Source organism: Suricata suricatta, chromosome 15 (genome assembly GCF_006229205.1).
Source record: "Suricata suricatta isolate VVHF042 chromosome 15, meerkat_22Aug2017_6uvM2_HiC, whole genome shotgun sequence".
Classification (NCBI taxonomy): domain Eukaryota; kingdom Metazoa; phylum Chordata; class Mammalia; order Carnivora; family Herpestidae; genus Suricata; species Suricata suricatta.
Window position 1 is genome coordinate 19,102,620 of NC_043714.1, and position 21,011 is coordinate 19,123,630.

General features: G+C 43.3%; 1 protein-coding gene across 11 annotated transcripts in view; it reads right to left on the reverse strand.

Moving 5' to 3' along the window:
- The window catches only part of NCOA2 (nuclear receptor coactivator 2), a 278,300-nt gene that overhangs the window by 44,661 nt on the left and 212,628 nt on the right, over nucleotides 1–21,011 (reverse strand). For 10 of the 11 annotated variants that reach the window (XM_029923147.1, XM_029923150.1, XM_029923143.1 and 7 more), the window contains 6 exons: nucleotides 14,296–14,399; nucleotides 10,056–10,233; nucleotides 6,982–7,170; nucleotides 4,069–4,170; nucleotides 3,441–3,584; nucleotides 170–317 (listed from right to left, as the gene is read on the reverse strand). In XM_029923147.1, the coding sequence (XP_029779007.1) occupies nucleotides 170–317; nucleotides 3,441–3,584; nucleotides 4,069–4,170; nucleotides 6,982–7,170; nucleotides 10,056–10,233; nucleotides 14,296–14,399 (865 nt within the window). Of the gene's footprint in view, nucleotides 1–169; nucleotides 318–3,440; nucleotides 3,585–4,068; nucleotides 4,171–6,981; nucleotides 7,171–10,055; nucleotides 10,234–14,295; nucleotides 14,400–14,833; nucleotides 14,920–21,011 lie in introns of those variants that run through there. The other variant, XM_029923152.1, reaches the window with a different exon arrangement.

Consider the following 21,011-nt stretch of genomic DNA (forward strand, 5'->3'; position numbering starts at 1 on the left):
AGCTGTCTTTTAGTTAACAGTTAATACCAACTTAATTTTACATTTTACATGCCTGGTGCTCATTCACAGCCATGTCTGACACGGCTGGAAAGCTCTAGGGTGGTCGGTTGCTTCCATAACACTTCTCTTGACTCGGGGAGGGAAAATGATTTCTTATAACTAGGATTACCTGTGAAGCATATGTAACGATATTACAAGCTGAGGTTCATTAGTAGTCTGAGAACGGATGAGTTTGCTCTTCGTTTGTGCAGCAACAAGAGTGCCATCGGACAAGGAAAAACGATAGATCTGACTGAATGCCAATCCTTGTCTCAGCACTGTAGGCAAGTAAGGAAACAGAATGCATGTTTAGAAAAAAGAAATCAGAGAGTAGGGGCAGGATAAGATATAATTACAGTAATAAACTTTGTTAAGTTTAAGGTTTTCCTACCAGCATGTTAAAAAGTTGTAAGTAACAGTTTATGATATTAAAACATTACAGCATTGTAAAAGCACATTTTAAAACTCAAAATACTAATAAATTCAATATATTATGTGTATGTGTGTGTGTATGTGTTTTAAATAAGCTTATTAGACCCTCAAGCTATGTTCTTTTCAGAATCTTCAGGACCATGGATGGCGAAAAAGAGTGTAAACCATTTATTAGCTCAAAACAAGTTTCACAATGATTTGTTTAAAATATTAGAAAACAATACAAGGCACAGACAGGATATCTTTAAAGTGCAAACGCTGCCTTTAATTTCCTTTTAAGCTAATAAAAATATGACAGTAAAATTTATGACATCAAAAGTATCCTCTGAAGATCCAGCTTGAAGTGACGAACTACTGGCCACCTCCCATCGCTTCCCCCAGTCTGCTTCTCGGTGCCTCAGTGTGCGCTGACTGCTGGGGGCGGGACAACAGGACGTAAAAGATAAACCACCAGAAAAATCTTTTCAGAGGAAAAAAAGGCTACATAGCAAACTAAAACAACAAAAGTGGAATTGGTTTATGGTTTAATTTCTGGATAAAGAATCTGTTTCCATTTTCAAGATGACAGGAGAAAATGGATAAATCAAATAGGTTAAAATCATTTCTTACAATAAAATTTCAGATTTATCTTTTAAAACAACTGTATTTAAAAACTGTCAAATACTACATATTAAAAAAGAGTATTGTGACTCAGAGAAAAAAAAGTAGCCATAGAATTTAGTGACTCTCTGAAACCATTTAAAGAAGACTGCTGTGTTTTCTCGCACTCTCTTCTACACAAACTTTGTGGGTTGGGTCGCAAGCCCCAAACACATTCACGACTCCACCAAACTGCGACGAGTGAGGGGCAGCGAGTAGACTAAGGGAGTGAGCCACTGATACATGACGTGGATTCTGAGTTTTCTTGCTAGATTTTCATTCTGAGCAGTTTCCCTAACGAACCCCGGTCCGCGGTCTCAGTGACGCGCAGTACGTAGGTATCACTCTCTGCCATCAACGGCTGCGTGAAGCTACCTGAAGTGGTGGTGCTGGAAATGAATTCCTGTACTTATGTGGATCTTGCTTTTGCACAGTGAGTACGTTCCTAAAAGGCAGAATGAGTACAATCTTTATAATGGGATTCCTATTTCAAATGGCTTACCATTTCAGAATTTTATCTGACCTGGCTGTGGTCCCTTAAGGTTTTCTCTTTCCATCTGGAAGTACATCAAACATCTCTACTAGAGTAGAAATGTTTAAGCATGGATTGTTTAGGAAGCTCTTCCATTTCAACACACCATTGTAGGAGATTTTTACTTAATGGGATTGATTACCTTCATTCTGACCTATTTCATACCTTTTGGCGTTTCCTTTCAGTGGGTGCTGCTTGTTTACACCTACCACGGTGCCTGGTGCATTTGTAGAAACCCTTTTGTAAGGACTTGGGAAGCCCCAGAATTCCGTTTAGAGCATTGCTACTCAGGGTTCAAGGACACTGAAGGTGTTTGCTCATGGTGATTGCTTACCCTTTGTTGTTTCTATTTTTTTTTAATTTTAAACCAAATCTAGTGAAATAATAGGTTAAATACTGATTTCTGCCAAATGTAGAATCTTTATTTCCTCTTAGTCTTTCCAACTTTAAAGACACAAGCTTCTGGATTATGTGCTTAGTTCTAAGAAGGATAAAGAGGACGGAAAAGATGAACAAGATGAGGAGGAAAATAAGGGAATGGGGAGAGGGGTCACTTACGATTTGTACTTTTTCATAAGCAATCTTAAAACACAGAGTTTAAGCAAACGCTACTGGCAAAATGCTGAAGTCACAGATGCACATTAAATGGAAGATGACAAACTAAAACTCGGTTTTCAATGAGGAGTTAGTTTTCTTTCTGCCAAAATGCAGCTGTCTGCCAAACCACGTGGCAGAGCACCCCGCACTGCCCCTCGTCCCTCACAGGCATGGTGGCCGCTCGCTGGGGAGTCCGGGCCTGCTAAGCAGGCGGACTGTGCCGGGACATACAGCGTCCACGACAGGCGATCGAGACCAGGTGAAGAAGAGGTCTCTCTCCCTCCACCGCACTTAGTACTTAACAAAGAGTAGCGAAGGAAATGGCATGTTCCTTATTCCAGTAAGACAGAAAACCAGAATGCACTGAGGAAATGTGACTTTGTGCAAGGAACTCTGGGAGTGGCATGGCAGAGTGAGTGCCAGGACGCACCTCAGATTAAACTCCAGTGGTGACAATTAGTAACCGGATGCTCATGAGCCGGTCGCCTCAAGCGCTTCTGCCTTCCCGCTGACAGCTCGAGTTCCCCACGCCTCCCCCACAGGTGCGCGGAGGGTCAGCAGGAGACCACAGAGAAGGACAGTGTCGGGCAGGGAGCGGGGCTTGGCGAGGGCTGCTGTTACTACTGACGTAGGACTCTGAAGTCTTGGGTTGAGTTCTACTGTCCTGTTAATTAACTGTCTAGACTAGCTGCCCTGAGACCTCAGACAAGTCCCTTCATTTTCTGGAGCCTTCTAGAAACACTGGGCAGTCTTCCGTGGTCATCATGTGGAAGGAGGACTGGGGATACCTCCATCAGGAATTCAGCTGCTCTGGCACATTTCATGTCATTCTTACTTCCAGATTCTCCTTAGGATTCAGATATTTCTTTTGATATTAAATGGTACCCTCTGATGTAGTCTTATATATCCAGAAGCCTTAGGATCAGCGAACATGACCTCGTTCCCTTCCCTTCCTTCTGTTTTTATGAAATTATCTTCTAGTTATCTCATCCTTCTGCCCCACAGATTCTATTACGTTTTCCTTTAGATGGCAGCATTTTTGGGGTCAGACGGTGCAAACTATGTATGAACACAAGAGGTCAACAGACCCGAGTTTCCTGAGGTGAACTTCAGAGCCACTGTTTCACAGAAAGCTTCACAGGACGTAGTAATGCAAGAAATTCAACATCAAGATAAACAGCACGCAGCAAGAGACACTTACCTTCATGATGGTGCCTCTTAGCGTAGGACACAGACTCCCCTTCGTGCTGCGCGTGGAACTTCTGAATGCACCTTCTCACCAGGTCCTCCCAGCCCGGCTTCATGGCCGCCCGCATGGTGCTGGTGTCCAGGGACGTGATCTTGCCTAGTGAATAACAGCAAGCACTGTACCCACACACTGATCTATTATTTATGGAAATGACTAGCATTTTAAAGACAAAAACTTATTTATTTAGAACAGGTAGCACAACTACATGGCCCAGCGGGTAGACAGAAAATACGTGTCCCCCGTCCCCTTCCTCGGGCCCCTCAACACTTCTGCCTTGGCGGCAGTCACTGCTCCCAGCTTCTTCGTGGTCTTCTAAATATATTCCTTGTATGATAAATATGAAGATTCTAAAATTATTTCCTTGGTCTTTTTTTTTTTAAGTTTGTTTGTTTGTTTCTTTATTTAGAGAGAGATGGTGTGAGCAGTGGTGGGGCTGAGGGGGTGGGAGACAGAGGATCCCAAGCAGGCTCCGTGCTGTCAGCACACCCTGAGCTAGTAACCTGAGCTGAAATCCAGAGTTTGATGCTTAACTGACTGAGCCATGCAGGAGCCCCTGGTCTTTTTTGGAAAGAAAACTTACCTTGGAGATCTTGGCGAGTAGTAAAACTCTCTGACGAGGGAAGACCTGGTCTTTCCTTCATGGGAACTCTTCTTGCCACACAAATCAAGCAGGACTGCAAATCTTCAATCATACACATTTACAGTTATCATCTTAGGCTTTTTCAGTGATTCGAACAAACTCAAATGTGCTGATGACAACCTCAGCACCTTGTAGATCAACGAAGGAGGGACTGCCTAGTGTGCCCCTGCCGCCCACCGGCTTGGTGCTCTTCTCACCTGAGTGGGAGGCAGCTGGGGGACAGGGTAGGGGGTGCCATGCAGGGTGAGCTGCGGGAGGTCAGGCCACACTGCTGATACACCCACCACGCCAGCGTTCCCACCCTGAAACGACCTCCCTGGCGACAGACGGGAGAGCGTGTGGTCCTGGCCTACTGACTGGCTGATGGGAACCAGCAGCTTAACTCGACACCAAGTGACAACTGGTGAAAACTAAACTCTGCTCTGGCCAGGGTCCGCTCTGTGAGTTTTTGGTTCACCACGGTACAGGAAAGCTAGATAAACCTTCCATCCAGCTACGGAACTACCCCTAGAATGGCAACAAGTGATTTACGAGAATATAAATGGAGCTGAGATGTGAACATGAGCAAATCCTAGAAAGCGCCTGTGCCAGGGCGGCTGCCTCACAGGCTGGGGGCGCGGCCACAGCCCTCACAGAGCCGGCACGAGGCCTGTGTTCCTCACCCACCTCGATGGTTTTATGTATCTGTGCGCACTTCCAGAGAACAGGGCGATGTTTTATTTATCTTTGTAACACGCAGAGCACATTGTGTAGCTCTTTCAATTTCGAAAACGCTGGATAAAAGGTTAAAATAATAGTCTTCATATCTTATGTCACTGATTTATGATTATTCATCTTTAAATCTGGGAAATAACTTCTCTAAATCTATCTAGGAATGGTGAGTATCACAGCTATAAATGTGATCCTCATTCTCAACATAAGAAATGCTAAATTTTTAAGCACCTACTATGGGCTAGACCTCTTTGTAGCTGTAGAGGCCTACACGCAGTCCTTGTGAGACCCTGTGGGGCAGGAACCAGTACCATCTCCGCTCAGCGGAGGAGAAAACCAAAGCACAACGTGTACACAGTCTGCCTGACACCAGACAGAATCAGTGAAGCCAGGACTGAATCTGAGCACAGCATGGCTCAGAAACCCTGCCCTTAAGCCATGATGTGTTAATTATCTAGAACCAGACTTTAAATGTACAAAAGTATTTAAATATATAGCACAAAATCACAAATGTGGTTAGTTACAGCTTTTTTATACCGTATCCTAGATGGGTGAAACAGCAGCACTTTGCTGCATAAAATCAAAAAACAAAAACCCCTCAACATTGCATACCTAAGGAAAAAGTTATTTCTGAAAAATTATGTCATCTATGAAAGCTCTATTACTTTTCAATAAAATTTAAATTACAAATTACTTCCATATTTTAAAATAAAAGAAATAACTACAGATCTTCCTCAACTTACAATGGAGTCGTGTCCTCATAAACCCATTTTAAGACGAAAATATTGTAAATTAAAAAGGCACTTAAAACATCTCCGCCACCAAGCGCCGTGACTTAGGGCAGTCCGCCTCACACGTGCTCAAATACGCTAGTCTATGGTTGGGCAGAAGCATCCAACACAAAGCCTATGTTTTAATAAAGCGCTGACCTTCCCGTGAAATCTATTAAACACTACCCTGCAAGCAAAGCGCAGAACGGACCCCCGGGCACAGAACGGCTGTGGGCTACTGACTGTCAGCCCCAGTGACTGTGGGGCTGACTGGGGGCTGCGGCGGTCTGTCACCCCCAGCACCCCGAGAAACCATTGTAGGCACACTGCTGGCCTGGGAAAAGATCCAAACCCAAACCTTCAAAGTATGGTTTCTAATGAATGTGTATTGCTCTCGCACCATTGTAAAGGGGGGAGAAAAAAGAAGGAAAAGTAAGTCAAACCACCGTTAAGTTGAGGACATTCTGTGGTATTTAATGCCAATCACGATTCAGGCACATTGGTTTAATCCTTACTACGTTCTGACACTGAGACTGTTGACTGCACTTGATGAGACAGTAAACTGGTGGCCAGAGAGGTCCAACAACGTGCCCAAAGTCACAGAGTAGGTGAGTGGCTAAACTGGCCTGACTATAAAGCGCACAAGGTTTCCACTCGCCAGCGCGCAGCCGCACTTCCTCTCCTGCCGCTCCCGCGGTCTGCACTCCTCAGCACCGCTCTCCGACTTGGCGGGGCGTGGGGCTTGGACACTCAGCAGCGTCTCTTTGGGGGGTGGGCTTAAGAGCCTGAAGTCCTCTCTATTCCCCACTCTCTAGCCTCTCTCCAGTATCGTTCTATCACACCATATTCTGGACCCTGCATCCGCGGGTAAACGAGATGGAAGTCATTAACCCCTGGAAAGTGTATGAAAAACGTTGTTTGCACGGATGCGTTTTTCTAGGGCTGGGACTCAGACTCTGCAGGTGATATTCAGAAGAGCTTCGGATCCCTGGGAGGTTTAACCACTGACAGAGCTTCTCTGGGAGGCAGCTGCTAGTCACGTGGGGCTATATAAATGTAGATTTAATAAAGTAGCAAAGTCAGTTCCCCATTTGCATTATTGAATGAACTACCAAGTGCTCAACAGCCACACACAGCTAGGAGGTGATGACATAGAACATTGCTAGCACTGCAGAACATTCTATTGGATAGTGCTCTTTTGCAGACTTAAAAACTAAATTTGCCACAAAAATTAGGTAGGTAAAAAAGAATATAAGAAACCGTCTCTAAATTTTTCTTTGTGTGGCCACCAATTCTAGGTCATGAAGAATGAAAAAAATAGCACAGGAATCAATACACAGATATACACGAAGCATCCTCAGATTTTCCCCACCTTCTCCTTCTTCTTTGATGGACTTTGGTTGAGAGACGGCAAAGCACTGCATAGTTTCATATTTCTGGTGTGTTTCCTGGTTATCGTGACCTTCCTCTTCGGAATCGGGCAAAGGCTTTACCAGCATCCGGCAGTTAAAGGTGTGGCTGTTCCGCCTAGGAGGCTCGCCGGCCCAGGGTCCGCCGTTCACTGGGCGAGGCAAGAGTAGGCCGAGAGTTACCAAGGGGCTACCATCAGCCTCACCGCCGCCAAACTGTCAGAATGATGCTGATGTTTTAACAACTTGGGAATATTCTTGGGATTTTCAAAATAACTTGTACAGTTCTTACCCTTCACCCCGACTCCTTCCTTTCAAGTGCAGGCCTTGGTTATTTATCACTAGCATATAGATCTTTTTGTGTTTCCCTTGCTTTGGTTTCTTGGAAACCACTACTTGTATTCCAGGGTTAGACATGTTGCCCCCTGCTCAAAAATCTGTCGCTGGCACCAACTAGCTGTGGCATGCATTAAGTTCTTTACAAGGATTTGGACCTTACAAGGATAAAAGTTCTTTTAAAAGGTCAGGAAGAGGAAGGCCATTCAAACTGATAAATTGAATCTCCCAAACCAGCCGCACCTTATCCATCCGCCAGCATGAGCCTCCCTGCCCCCCACCGTCCTCCCCACTCAGTCCTGCATGGACACCTTTGCTCCTTGACCTTCTCTACCATGTCCAGCTGCCTCTATTTGTCCCACCCAAATGTAGCCTGCTCTAAGGCCAAGATCTCCATCCTGCCTCCTCTCACAGATCTTTCTTTTATAGAATTTTACAGAAAAAAAATTTTAAGTTTATTTATTTTAAGAGTGAGAGAAAAAGCCAGCAGCAGCGAGGGCAGAGAGAGAGGGAGAGAGAGAGAATCCCAAGCAGGCTCTGTGCCATCAGCGTAGAACCCGACACAGGCCTCGAACTCACGAACCAGGAGATCATGACCTGAGCAGAAATCAAGTCAGACACTCAACTGACTGAGCCACCTAGGCGCCCTGAAATTTACATAAGTTTTAGTGTATATTCTGTAACTTGACTTTTGCTGAATTACTCTATTTTAGCTTCTTTTTTGTTTGTTTCATGTACATATCCTTAATTAGACAGAAAAATCCTTGCAGATGCAGTGCTAATGTCATTTATTTCTTACCAAATGAAAGACTACTTCGCATGTCTTCTGCTTTAGTGTCAATACCCAGAAATGTGTGTATTAATTCAAGAGAGAGGTAATGACAGAGGAAAAGACTACTTTTGGGGAAATGCATCAGAGAATCAAGAGAAGCAAAAGAATGACTGATTTTGAGAATTAGAATGTTTGTGGCTCGCCAGATCCACTTTCTCATCCTACAGAGCAGAAAACTGAGAAAGATGCTCAACGACCAGAAGAGCTGGAATCTTTTCTCTATTCTTCCTTATGCTTTAAGCTAAAAAATATGACAGCCAGTAGGACAATGAAAAGGGGGACCTAGAAAGGGCCAGTGAGAAGGTCAGCAAACATACCCTCAAAAGCCACTAGCTGGCGGGCAGACACTTAAAAGGAAAGCTAGGTGTTCTGGTGAATGCAAGGTTAAGCCCATAGCTGCTGGGCTGTAAAGGAATAAAAGAGAGAACACACTCTAGAAAGAAAAACGGCAATTTCAAGTTAACTGCAAGGAGTCGTTCTAGAATTACAGAAGGAAGGAAGCGCAGCTGGCTTCATGCACCAGGGCAGCCGGGGCGGGGTGGGGGGATCCTGGGTCCCCGGCAGCATTTCTACGGTCTCACCTACAAAATGGAGACTTACACAGAGAAATCAAAGAAGAAAGAAAAAAGAGTTCTTGTTACCTCGGGTTAATAAGGAATTTTAAAATACAAAAAAAGTGCATTGTGAAGTAAGGAAAAGAGCTCTTTAGACAAGAGGATTAATAATACCGAATTAATAAGCATAGGTCCTTTGAGGAAGTCATAAAATTACTGAAGAGATTTGAAAATATTAGTGACTGGAAATAAGAAATCCCATTTTCTTGTTCATTTACTAGGGGATATAATGGAAGAATCTCACACGAGTGTTCGTATGTTTTGTATTACTGTTGCAGTCACTTGGACCAGAGGGTTATCATAACCAAGGAAAAGCGGGCCATGATGGAATTTAAAAGGGCCTTCTTCTATTTACTGTGACTTACTGTCACAATAAGACCAGCTAATATAAACAAGTTGGAAAAAATAGAACACAACAGAAATACTTGTTAACTCAGGACCTGACCTCATTCTGTACTGAAATATGCACTTCCTTTCTTCTGTGAAGATGTTCTTCACATCATCAGTCTAAGTGAGAATATTAAAAAAAGAACCACTCAGGAGGTGCGAATGGCAATGGCCTGGGGCGGCGGCTAAGGGGGGCCCATGCCGCGCCCCCCCGCATCCCGATGTGGCCCTCACCAACCACGGACGCTCCCGGACAGCATCTTCAAGATGAGATGGAGTCAGGGATGTGAAACAGGGTCAGGAGGCAACGCCTGAGGGGACACCTGGGAAATGAACAGGCCCATTTAGGGCTCCTAGGGTGGTGGCCTCTGAGCTTCTATAACGCTACTTGCTCCTCGATGGTTTACTGACAAAGCGCCGCATGCACCTACACGCGTGCGCCCATCACCAGGAGGACTCAGAACTTGGTTTCCTTGAAGTCAAGTCTCAAACTTCTCATGAGCTCCTACTTCTTGGTCACGGAGAAAAAGCACAGAACAGAGTCAGCAGGCCATGGCTGCCTGACTCTCTGGGAGGCCGTGTGGCACCCTCTTAAAAAACAACGCAACAAACCCCACGAAAATAGTCGTCTCAGAAGTACCTTCCATCTGGGTTTTTTCATGTACTTTAAAATATAGGATCAAAACAGCCATTCGTTCAAGACCACTATCTGCAGATGCCCTTTTCTCCAGGACTTTGAAGTTGAAATACTTAACCTTGAAACAACTACCCAGTTACTCTTACCCCAACTGACCCGATACAGTTCTACTTCACCCCCTCCAACCAAGACCACGTGTGTACGAGGGGGACCCAGCAGACCATCGTTTACCTATAGACTTTGGCAGCAGGTTTTTGACAAATTCAGTGTGGTCCCCAACGTGCAGGATGCTATATACACTTTTGTTCATCAGCTCTTCTTGGTTATACCTTAGGTACTGTGTCACGTTCTCTGAAACAAATACAACGTTGCCTTCCAGGTTCACTACAAAGAAGAACCCATCGAGGGCCTACGGGGAAAGGCACAAATTGTGTTAGAAATGATACAACAGAAAATCATATGCAGTTTTTAAGGGAAATGTATAATTCCCATGCGGATAGATAAGAGATTTCTCTTTCACCTCTTCTAGTTTTTAGGAACAATTAGCACATTTCTCTTGGTGAAATGATTCCATCTTAGTAAGTGGGAGAGGGCCTGGATCAGGGCTTCCCACCACACACACTAAATGACAAACACGAATTGTTATTTTATCAGCAGATAACTACTGCCAAGTAAGGACAGGCGTTTATCTGTATTTTCAAAATTATATTGATGGACTCTCCATGGCCAGCAACAACATTTATGTTACCAACCCAAAACAAAGCGATTACGTTGTACAGTTTCTCATGTAATACCATGGGAGGAAGGGGTCATTGATAATTTTCCCTCAGTTTAAGGCAAAAAAAAAAAAAAAATTAAACAAACCCAAATTTTATTACCTTTAAAGGTAAATTTTATTACCTTTAAATGGAAAGAATTGCAGATGATCTCAAGTACCAACCCTTCATTGCTTGGGGAAGGGGCCTGGGAAGTGTCTCTCTGTACGCAACGGGGACCAGAGGCAAGGTGGCCAGCACTGTCCCAAGGCTGGAAGGGGACTTGAGGTTTTCTGGGTTTTGACGGGGAGAAGTGGAGAGTGACCTGGCTGGGCCCTTGTTTATTACTTGTCCTCTGGGTCAGCCGCAGGCAGGTCCCCAATCACCCAGACAACACTAGCGCTGTCCTACCAAGTGTGCCTGGCCTCACTCCTTGTTGTCATGCTATCCAGATTAGGGAAGGACAGAAAGGCTCTAGGATCGTTTCAGGAAATAAACATAATAACTACTGAGCATGTTCACTGTGCCTTAAACACACTGTGTCATCTTAGTATTTACAACTCCGGGAGGAATGTCTTCTCCAATGTACAGAGGAAGAAAGTGAGATTCAAGGAGGCTAAGTGGCTTGTGTAAGCTCTTGCAATGTCGTCAGTGGCAGAGCTGGAAAACTTGAATCCATGTGGACCCGACTCGAAAGCTCATGCTTGTGATTACTGTGCGGCAGAGTGCTCTATTTTGGTATTTACCCCAGTCTTTTCCTACCATGTTCACCTTGGTGGTAAGAGAGTTCAGAGCTCAGGGAATTTCTCTTAGTGATGCTTCCTTTCCGGTTTTTGACCCTTACTTGTCAGAGTCCTGTTTTATGGATGAGGTGACTGCTCAGGACTAGAAGAGGCTTGGCACTGATCAGGCAAACCTCGAAACAGGGCCGCCGGTCTACCTAGTCATGTCACACAGTTTCTCCGTGCTATGTGTTCACTACTGTTTTTAACATGAATGTTACATGTACACATTGATACAACAATGTGTATGGGTGGGGCACAGAGTGTTTACTTTTATCCTAGGCTGCTTTTTCCTTATTATTTAACAGGCTCCTATTTTATGAGCTTTTTGGGAATATAGTCCATCTTTGATTCTACTTTCATCACAAAACTTAAGTACTCTCTCAAATTAGAAATGACCATAAGGCACCAGTGAAAAGCTCTTTTTTTTTTTTTTAAATGTAACACTATTCGGTTTTAAGTTTTCCTTAAATATTCTGTCAGGTTTTTAACCAATTGTTTAAACAATATGCAGGGCAAAGCAAGACTGTACGGAAATGGCATTCCATAACAGGCTGGCATCAACCCCTAAAAGCCTTGTGTGAGCATGTGTACGCAGTGAACGTCCGTGCAGGGTGAAAGGAGGCAAGTCAGCCGATACGCTACGTGCCGTGTATCGCCTCCTTTAAACTAACTGCTTTGGATATACATTCGCAGGGTTTTTCATAATTATATTACCTACAGTTCACTTTTGAAAGTGCAAATAGCTTCCCACATGTTTTGTACCGTGACAAAGACTGATTTGTAGCACAGTATAACCGAAACATGAAAGTGTTTCATTTTATGAGACTGTGTTTTTTTCAAAAGCACACTATGATATGCTCTGATGAAAAAAGCTGACACTTGGTTTTGTTGCCTAGCAACCACTATGCTATGATGTAAGCATGAGTGTGCATCTATGCCTAGGAACAGCTCAACGGGAACAAGTTTTCCCTGTTCAAATTATTCCATGTAAACAAGAGACACAGACTTAAATTCAAGCCTTAAATCACCAGGTTCAGGCATCAGCTCTCTAACACATTCAGCACCAAGGCCCTGCTACACAAGCACTCACGCGGGGACGCTGAATTCTCTGAAGACCGCTTCAAACAGCAAAAATGTTGGTTTGGTTTTATGAGCTCTCTGAGGGCTTGCATCATAGCCTTGGGGTTACTCCAAATATTTCTTTTTCGGAGCCTCAAAAATCTTCCCCAGAGCTCCTACCCTACTTATTCTTCCCCCATATAAGGAATAGACACAGATCTATGGGAATTTACTGATAATCTAACAAAAATCTAATTATTTAGATTACCCTAATTTTCTTTTTCTTTTTTTTTTAAATTTTTTTAACATTTTATTTATTTTTGATACAGAGAGAGACAGAGCATGAGAGGGGGAGGCGCAGAGAGAGAAGGAGACACAGAATCGGAAACAGGCTCCAGGTTCTGAGCTAGCTGTTAGCACAGAGCCTGACGCAGGGCTCGAACCCATGAACATGAGATCTGACCTGAGCCGAAGTCGGAGGCTTAACCAACTGAGCCACCCAGGCGCCCCTACCCTAATTTTCAAATCCATTTTGTTTAGAATTCAAAAAATTGTCACAGGAACATATCTACTTTCATCTAATTCTAAATAATCCACCTTGTTAGAGTTGTCTTATCTGCTTCTAAGAACCAAGCAGGAAGTAGCACTCTCTGGCCTTCCTTGTTGACTCTGGAAAATCAGGTTAAGTGTATTCATGCTTTTTCCCTGAAAATTGCAGTTGGATACTGTCAGGCTAGTGATTCAAGAGAACTAAGCAAGGGGCCACACGAGGTCATGTAAAGTCTTTTGGCTAGTAGTTCCAGCTCTAGGAATCCCATCATTTCTAAATACAAAGACCAGGTCAGATGGTCTTTAGATTTTTTTCTGTTTGCCCCCACTCCCTTCCAACTGTATGATAAATTTTCACAGAATTAGATTTTCTAAAAATAAAAATGATCAGATGCATCAGCTAAAATAAAGGGGGGGGCAATTACTGGTTATCTTTGCTCTAAAAATCCTAATTTCTCCTATAGGTACAGCTGTGACCACAAGTCACTGCTCCCACAACAACCATGCTGCCCAGCTCCCGGCCATGCGGCACTCCTCAGTCTCGTCCTGTCATCAGCGGAGTAAATTATCCTGAGAACTGACATAATTTGTCTCGGCGCCTCAGCTTCTTGTTATATATTCGCTGACATTTTTTCCCTCATCTTACCATAGTCCACATCTTGAATTTTAATTTTGGAATAGGTACAGCAAAGCACTCAGTGTTTAATTCTGTACTAGTTAATAAAACAGGAGAACCAGACTCTACAAATTCTGGACAATATTTTGGTCATAAAACTTCCAAAAGTTAATCAGGAACAAGGAATTAAGACCAACCGCTGCATTTGTGACGCTGACCCTCGTAGTTCTGCCTATGATTTCCGTTCTCATCCTTAGCAGAGAAACTAGTTTGGAGCAGCATAAAGAAAAAGCACAAACCTCTATTTGGTCCTCAAACTTTAACCTGCACACATAGGCATGTATATATGGCATGTATAAAATCTAAAAATTGGGGGGACATTTCAAGTGAAAGTTCTATCGCAGAATTGATAGGACTTGTGGACGTTGTTTTCCAAAATGAATGCTCAACTGGTAGTCAAAGTCTGTCAACTTATATTCTATTCTAGTTCATCTGATTCTCTATTATTACCCTCAAATGTATCAATGCTGACATCAGGAGCTAGACAAATACGTATTTAGCAAGCTCAAGAGGTCAGCAGTACTCCAACCTTACGAGGGAAAATTAAGTGTAGACTGTCCTTAAATTACATTCGCCTGAAAATGAAACGTAGTGACGTGAAGATCAACAATGGCACAAAGCACAGAAGGAGAACGCGGGCCCGCTACCTCAAGCATCATGGGCCCCAGCGCGTCCTTGTCGATGACGCCCTGCCCCGTAGACGACACGTCTGACTTCTGTACTTCGTCTATGTTGGCAGCTGCTGCTTTCTCTGCAACAAACAGAAGTGTGAGTTCAATGGCAGTGCTTTTGCAAGGACCGAATGACACGGAAACATTTTTATTGTAATGATTTTTTAAATCTCTAGTGGGATCAGACGTGGCTGTAAAAGAGTTAGAGCACAGCCCTGCTGCCACTGAATGGGAGAAACTGCTGGAAACAGGAAGCAGGACACTAACTTTGCACCTCCAGAGCCGGTGGCTCGGAGCCCCTTTCAGGCAGCGGATGAAATGAGTTCAGTGGTCTCACACTAGTCCCCAACAAGCCTTTTTTTCTAGATTACAAAACTGCCATGGACTGTGACACAGTTAGTCTCTACTCAGGGGCTCTGCGAACTAGGATAAGGGAGGGCCTGTTGTTCCGAATTCGGGAGCATCATCGGAGATACATCTATAGGTGTTTGAAGGAATAAACAGGAGTCCTAACCTGCTACCGCTGCCCCCAGTGACAGGCTGTTGTGACAGGTGCCCTGTGGGCTCTCTTACTGCCCCACCTCCCGTCACGTTCACAGTCACGGTGGCCTGAAAGTTGTGCTCCTAGGCTTGTCCAAGGTGCTTAAGGACTGAAGGCAGAGAGAAGAGGCACCCTCTCGGGCCGCCAAGTTCAATGGATGCCGTTTTAGAGTAGGAGGCACAATATACGCTCCCGGGTGACAATGTGCGAGGCAGCAGAAACGCCCCTCATGGAGAATTCTCAGAGAAGAAAGAGATGCACAGTCATCAATACATATGCAAACTACTTATTTTAAGAACACCAAAAAAAGTTTACAGCATAACAGATACATATCATCAACTTGCTAGGAAACAACACAAAACAATGTGCCAATTATTTGCACCTGAATAAATTATAGCCTTGTTTACACTGCATGGTATCACTGTAATTAAATGCAAATAAAGAAAACTGTAAATCAATTTAGTACTCAGAATCAACCCCCTTTCATTCCTTGATTAGTTTTGCGGCTGCTCTTGTGGCTTTTTTTTTTTTTTTTGATAAAAAAGTTTTTACACAGTATTCTAAAAATCTGGAAAGCTTAATTTGTACCTGAGAACCTAGAAAATAATTAGGAATTGCAGGTCCTCCAAATCTTGCCACTCCCATCATGGAGTGCTTCCACATGCATATGTATCAGGGAGAAGGGAAGATGACCATGTGGTTCAAGTGTAAGTTCAACTCTCAACTTGCAAGGCCTTAGTACGTGCTTTCCATGCATCATGGGCCGTGACAGGAGTAAATGGGATGACATGTAAGACACACTCTAAAATCTATAAAGTAGTGGGGCGCCTGGGTGGATCAGTCAGCTAAGTGTTGAACTTTGGCTCAGGGTGTGATCTCACGGTTCATGGGTTCGAGCCCCACATTGGGCTCTGTGGTGACAGCTTAGAGCCTAGAGCCTGGAGCCTGCTTCAGATTCTGTGTCTCCTTGTCTCCCTGCTCCTCCCCTACAGTGCACTCTCTCTCTCTCAAAAATAAACATCAAAAAAACCACAAAACTATAAAGTAGTTGACAAATGTAACTTACTTCTAGCCTCTCTGTATGTATTTAGTTCTTCTTTACTGAATTCCAAACGTAGTAACTTCTCTGCAGAGCTTATCACATGCAGACTGTATCTGCTTTTTCAATTACTATACTCCTGGTTCACCTCCTTAGAGCTTAATAGATCTTATCTGGTAGCCTTTCTAGGTCAATGCTGTGAGGATCTGCCAGTCTTCATTCTGGTTTTTCCCTGCTGCCATGCCTAGCTCTTGGCGGTTAGGGACCTTACCCCTTGCTCTTATCTGCAGGCTTGGTCTCAGCCCAACGCCTCAGCCTCACCAGGGGCAGGCCATACCTCAGGCTCTCCAGACGATTACTGCACATGACACTCCCCCACCACCCCCATTTTCCTAGAATCTTTTTCACTGCCAAACATACCCCCAGTAAATGCATACTGGGGTACAGAATTTTTTTTTTGTTAGTTCACTCTGTAAGGCTACAGATTTCTCTAGTTTCCACTCACTTTCCTGCCCACCAGTCCAGGATTAGGACTGGCCCCACCACCTGCTGCTTCATCTAATTTAGCAGCCGGTACTGTGCAGGTCCCAGCAGGCTTCGGGCCTAAGGATCCTGAGTTTCATTAATACTAAATTTTAAAACTCATAAAATAGATAGATATCATATGTTTATGTGGCCCCGCTGCACTCGAACTCATTTCTGGTCTTTGGTGTTGTGGCAGCACGTACGCAGCGTGCTACCGTCCTGTACGGAGAGTATTTCGCAGCCTTTGCTCCGTCTCCTCGCTGTTTACAGGGCCCTCGTGCTCCCATCAGTGACCTCTTTCAGGAGCGGCAGTGATTCTCCAATCGGAACGGCGGACATGAGGAGACAACCTCCCCAGAGAGGACCAAACAGAATGTACAGACTGAAAAGGCTATCTTTGTATGACATTCCGACACATCTTCCTAGGAAGGCATGTTGGCCTCCCCTCTTCCCGCAGTGAGAATCACAGTCCAGGAAAGAGTGGGTGCGCTGGGCTGTTAGAAGGCAGGGTTCGTGAAGGGGGCACTCTATCTGCATCCCAAATGGGCGCTATCCCTATTTCAGAGCAGGTTTTAACTAGATATTTGGTGGCTGACAAAAGCATGTGTTTGGGCTCTACTGGAAGCCTAAATAAAAATAATCATCATCCTGAAAAATCATTTGTAATAGTAAGACATGTCATTTCCCCCCCTCTTTATAAGTGCTCAGTCTTTTGAAGGAGAAAACCAGCTTAGAGGAAGTCACAGAGAATGAGCAGCCACCACGAGGAAGTCTCCAGTAACAATGGGATCTGTTCAGTAGTCCCTGCGTCTCTGTGTCTCAGTGTCTCCCTCTGCCTGGGGTGCAAGCGGAGTGAATGGTCCTTGTCAGCTGAGAGATTAAATCTAGCTGGGAGGGCAAAACAATTACAATCGAACTAAATGAGAGCAATTTAGGGATAACTGCAAGGAACTAACAAAGTTCAAAGAAGAGATAAAAATCACTGGACATAGCTGAAAATATTTCACGTACGTTGTAACTCAGTTGGAGCTGGCAGAATAAGCAAGTGGATGGCAGACGAGAGCAGGACAGGAAGCCAGTGGGACGGACACGTGGCATCTGGCCCCGAGATGGAAGGCTCCACCAGGCCTCCGGAGACCAGTGCTAAGGAACACCGCCCAAAAGTCTACCTAGGCTGGAACTCTAGGAATCCCTGACTAAAAACAAAAATAGCATGATTTTCACAAGATCGACCTGAAATTGGATTAGTGGCACATGTGCTTTGAAAGAAAACTCTAAATGAGAGAACTTTCAAAACGTTACGATATTTACAATAGTATTCACGGAACCTAGAGAATGGGAAATTTTCACTCCTTGTAGAGTAAATATATGAGACGAAGGGTCAGGAAGTTAGGGCCTTTCACTCCTGTCCCTCCAGCTGTGTGTGTGCGCACTGCCAACTAACTTGCCATCTGGCACTCAGTTCTGTAGCGGATTTGTGCTTCGATCATTTCTCAGTATTAAAGAGAATAAAATCAATAATATGAAATGATAGAAAATTCCCAGAAGTATGACTTTACTAACATAACTGAAATCTAAATTAAAATGGCCACGAATTTATGTTTTTGGGTACCTTTCATGAAGTAATTACTACGTCTGCTCAATGTTCAGCTGAGCCTTGAAATTAAATAGGAAGAAGAAGAGGGCTCCAGTAAGAGACACATTATTATGATAACTGGACATATACTGGTATCCTGATGGAGACTTTCAGTAATGGGTGTGCTATTTTTATGTGCCAGCTATAAATAAGCCAAAATCCTTAGATATATTTATACTTCTGTAAGTACAGCATTACTATACTAAAATACACTACTTAATATTTCTAAATTAGGCAGTTTTCTCAGTGATCACAAGTTGTATTTACTTTTCTATATTTTGCATCCATTAACCATAAAAATATATTGTTACAAAAATATCCTTCCGTAAATGCAAATGTAGAAAGATGTTTCTTTCGAGAGTAGAGTTTCATATGGTCAGAACCTTATGAAATCTATTATAGATGGAATTCTTAAATTGGAAAAAGAGATAATAAAATTTAGTTTTCAGAGCTTATGAAAAGATTTCTTCTTCATGCCTTGATTTCTATTTCTTCTTGCTGCGCTTTGCCCATTAAGGTTATTCTTTTTAGATTAAAAAATAGACCCGAGAGTAACAATGAAAATAATAATTCCATCCCTTTCTTCCTCACTTTCCCAAAAGATCAAAATATCATAAAACAGCTATGATCTTTTTAATAACACAGTTTTACAAATGCAAAACCCTGGTTAGAGGCTGTCCAAGAATGCCTCTGTCATCTTTCCCCGAGTGTCCCTTCCCTCCGGGGAGGCTGCTCCGAGCATAATCCCGGCTGGTTCCTTCCTCCATTTGCCTGCAGTCCAGAAATCCAATACCAATTAATTAGATTTCCAGTTTCAAAGCAAAGAACAAAACCTCATCTCTTCAGGGACTGTGTTAAGATGAGTCATACCACAAACTGGGGGGAAAATCATTAATATTATATTCCATATGCTTTTCTTTACAAGTAATTATTGTTCATGTTTTCTCTTAGAACAAAAGGAAAAGTGAATAGGGAAGCATTTGATCTCTTAGACATATAAGTGATTTTAAAATACAGGTATTTTTTAAAGCAGCTGGATTAAATTGCCCCTTATCACCGACATCTAGCAGGCATAAATTTGAAAGTAAAATTTAAGTTTCTGGTGAGAAGAGCAACAAATCAGAAGCTGTGATCTTAGCAAAAAAAAAAAAAAATGTATTTATCTTAAAAAAAAACACTATAGTTAGCTATTTTCAAATTATGGTGTGGTATTTTTTGTAAAAGATCTTTATATGTTCTTTTAAAACATCCCTTATTGATTTTTGTTCACTTAATCTTGTAATGCTAGAGGAGTCTGGTCTATTTGTTTATTAGGCAACTGAGCTGAGAACATACACCCATACATTCAAACATCCTTTCCACAAACTATTACCAGAACAGAGTTCTGTCTCCTCACAGGGACGGTGGTTGTGGCTCAAGGGACAGCCACATAACTGTTGTAACTCCGGCACTGAGGACTTAGAACCCTAAATGCTGTTTAACGTCTGCCCATGAGGGAAACAGGGTGACGCGGCCATTATGAAAGATAATGGGAAGAACTTAATCTTCTTCAGCTTTTAAAATATCATCTGAAGGGGCGCCTGGGTGACTCAGTCAGTTAATGCCCAACTTCGGCTCAGGTCATGATCTCATGGTTCATGGGCTCAAGCCCCATGTCGGGCTCTGTGCTGACAGCTCAGAGCCTAGAGCCTGCTTCTGATCCCATTTCTCCCTCTCTCTCTGCCCCTCCCCCACCTGCAGTCTTCCTCTCTCTCAAAAATAAACATTAACAAAAACTTCTTAAATATCATCTGAAGAGACTATGGAAAAGTTATGGAAATTAGTCTATGTTTAAAAAGGCAGAATTCAAACAAATATCAATGATTCATTCTGTAAAAATATGTCAGTTGAAAGATAATCTGCAGGGTCTTTACACATATACGGAAAAATTTTAGCGCTGCCCATGCGAAGCCAAGGAGGAGTATAAAGGTTATTTTTATGTTTGGTCAAATATGAGTATAGTTGCTTTTACTAAAGCGGTGCTACTTCAAGTGTCAGAATCTTTGACTGAAATGGAACCTGATACTTTAGGTAGGTTTTAGAATTAATTCCACTGTTTCCAAATGAGTAACATCACTCACCCAGAAACTATCAATTTTTCAGTAGACTGACATCAAACACAAGTCTAATCACCTCCACAACAAATTTTAAGACTCTAGTGGGAATAGAGCCACAATTTTCGTCTTTTCTTGCATTTAGGAGCTGGCCGACTTCAGGTGAAGTGGCTGTCAACCCTGGCGGGAGTGAGACACGTGAAGGCTGAATCACGGAGATGAGCACCATAGATTACATATTACAGGAAAAGTTATGTAGCATCTCAAAGGTTCTAGAAGGTAAAACCAGAGAATTATGCATCTGCACCAACTAAAATTAGAAAAGCTGCCATATGGCTCTGTGAAGCCAGCAGCACATTCTTATTCATTAGGAAGCATTCTGCTAACATAAAAACACAAGGCCCTTCCTGTGCTCTCCAAATGTGTTTATCTTTTCAACATTAATGCACTATATATCATCAGGCTGGTGAAATCTCCTGCCGTGCATATTAAACCCGCGCAGCTGCACTTTCTTTAGCAGTGGGAGGAGCCCGAGCCCCAAGCTGCCTCCCTCCTTCCACGCTGAGCTTCTTGTTCACATACCACCATCTCCCTTTGGCTTGAAGCAGCAGCAGAATCCACCAATCTCAAGGTTATCTCCACCGGGCAACTGCCCAGCCCCCCAGCCCCCAGCCCTCATGCTCTGCTTCAGAGAAGGCAACATGCTTGGTTTTTGTTTCATCAATGATAAGGCATGACTACTTAAAAAGAACCAACAATCATGCCCCAAGTTTGAAATGTGAAGGTCTTACTTTTAAAATTAACATACCGCACTTATCAAGAGAGAAGACAGTAACCAGAACAGACTCTAGGTATTAA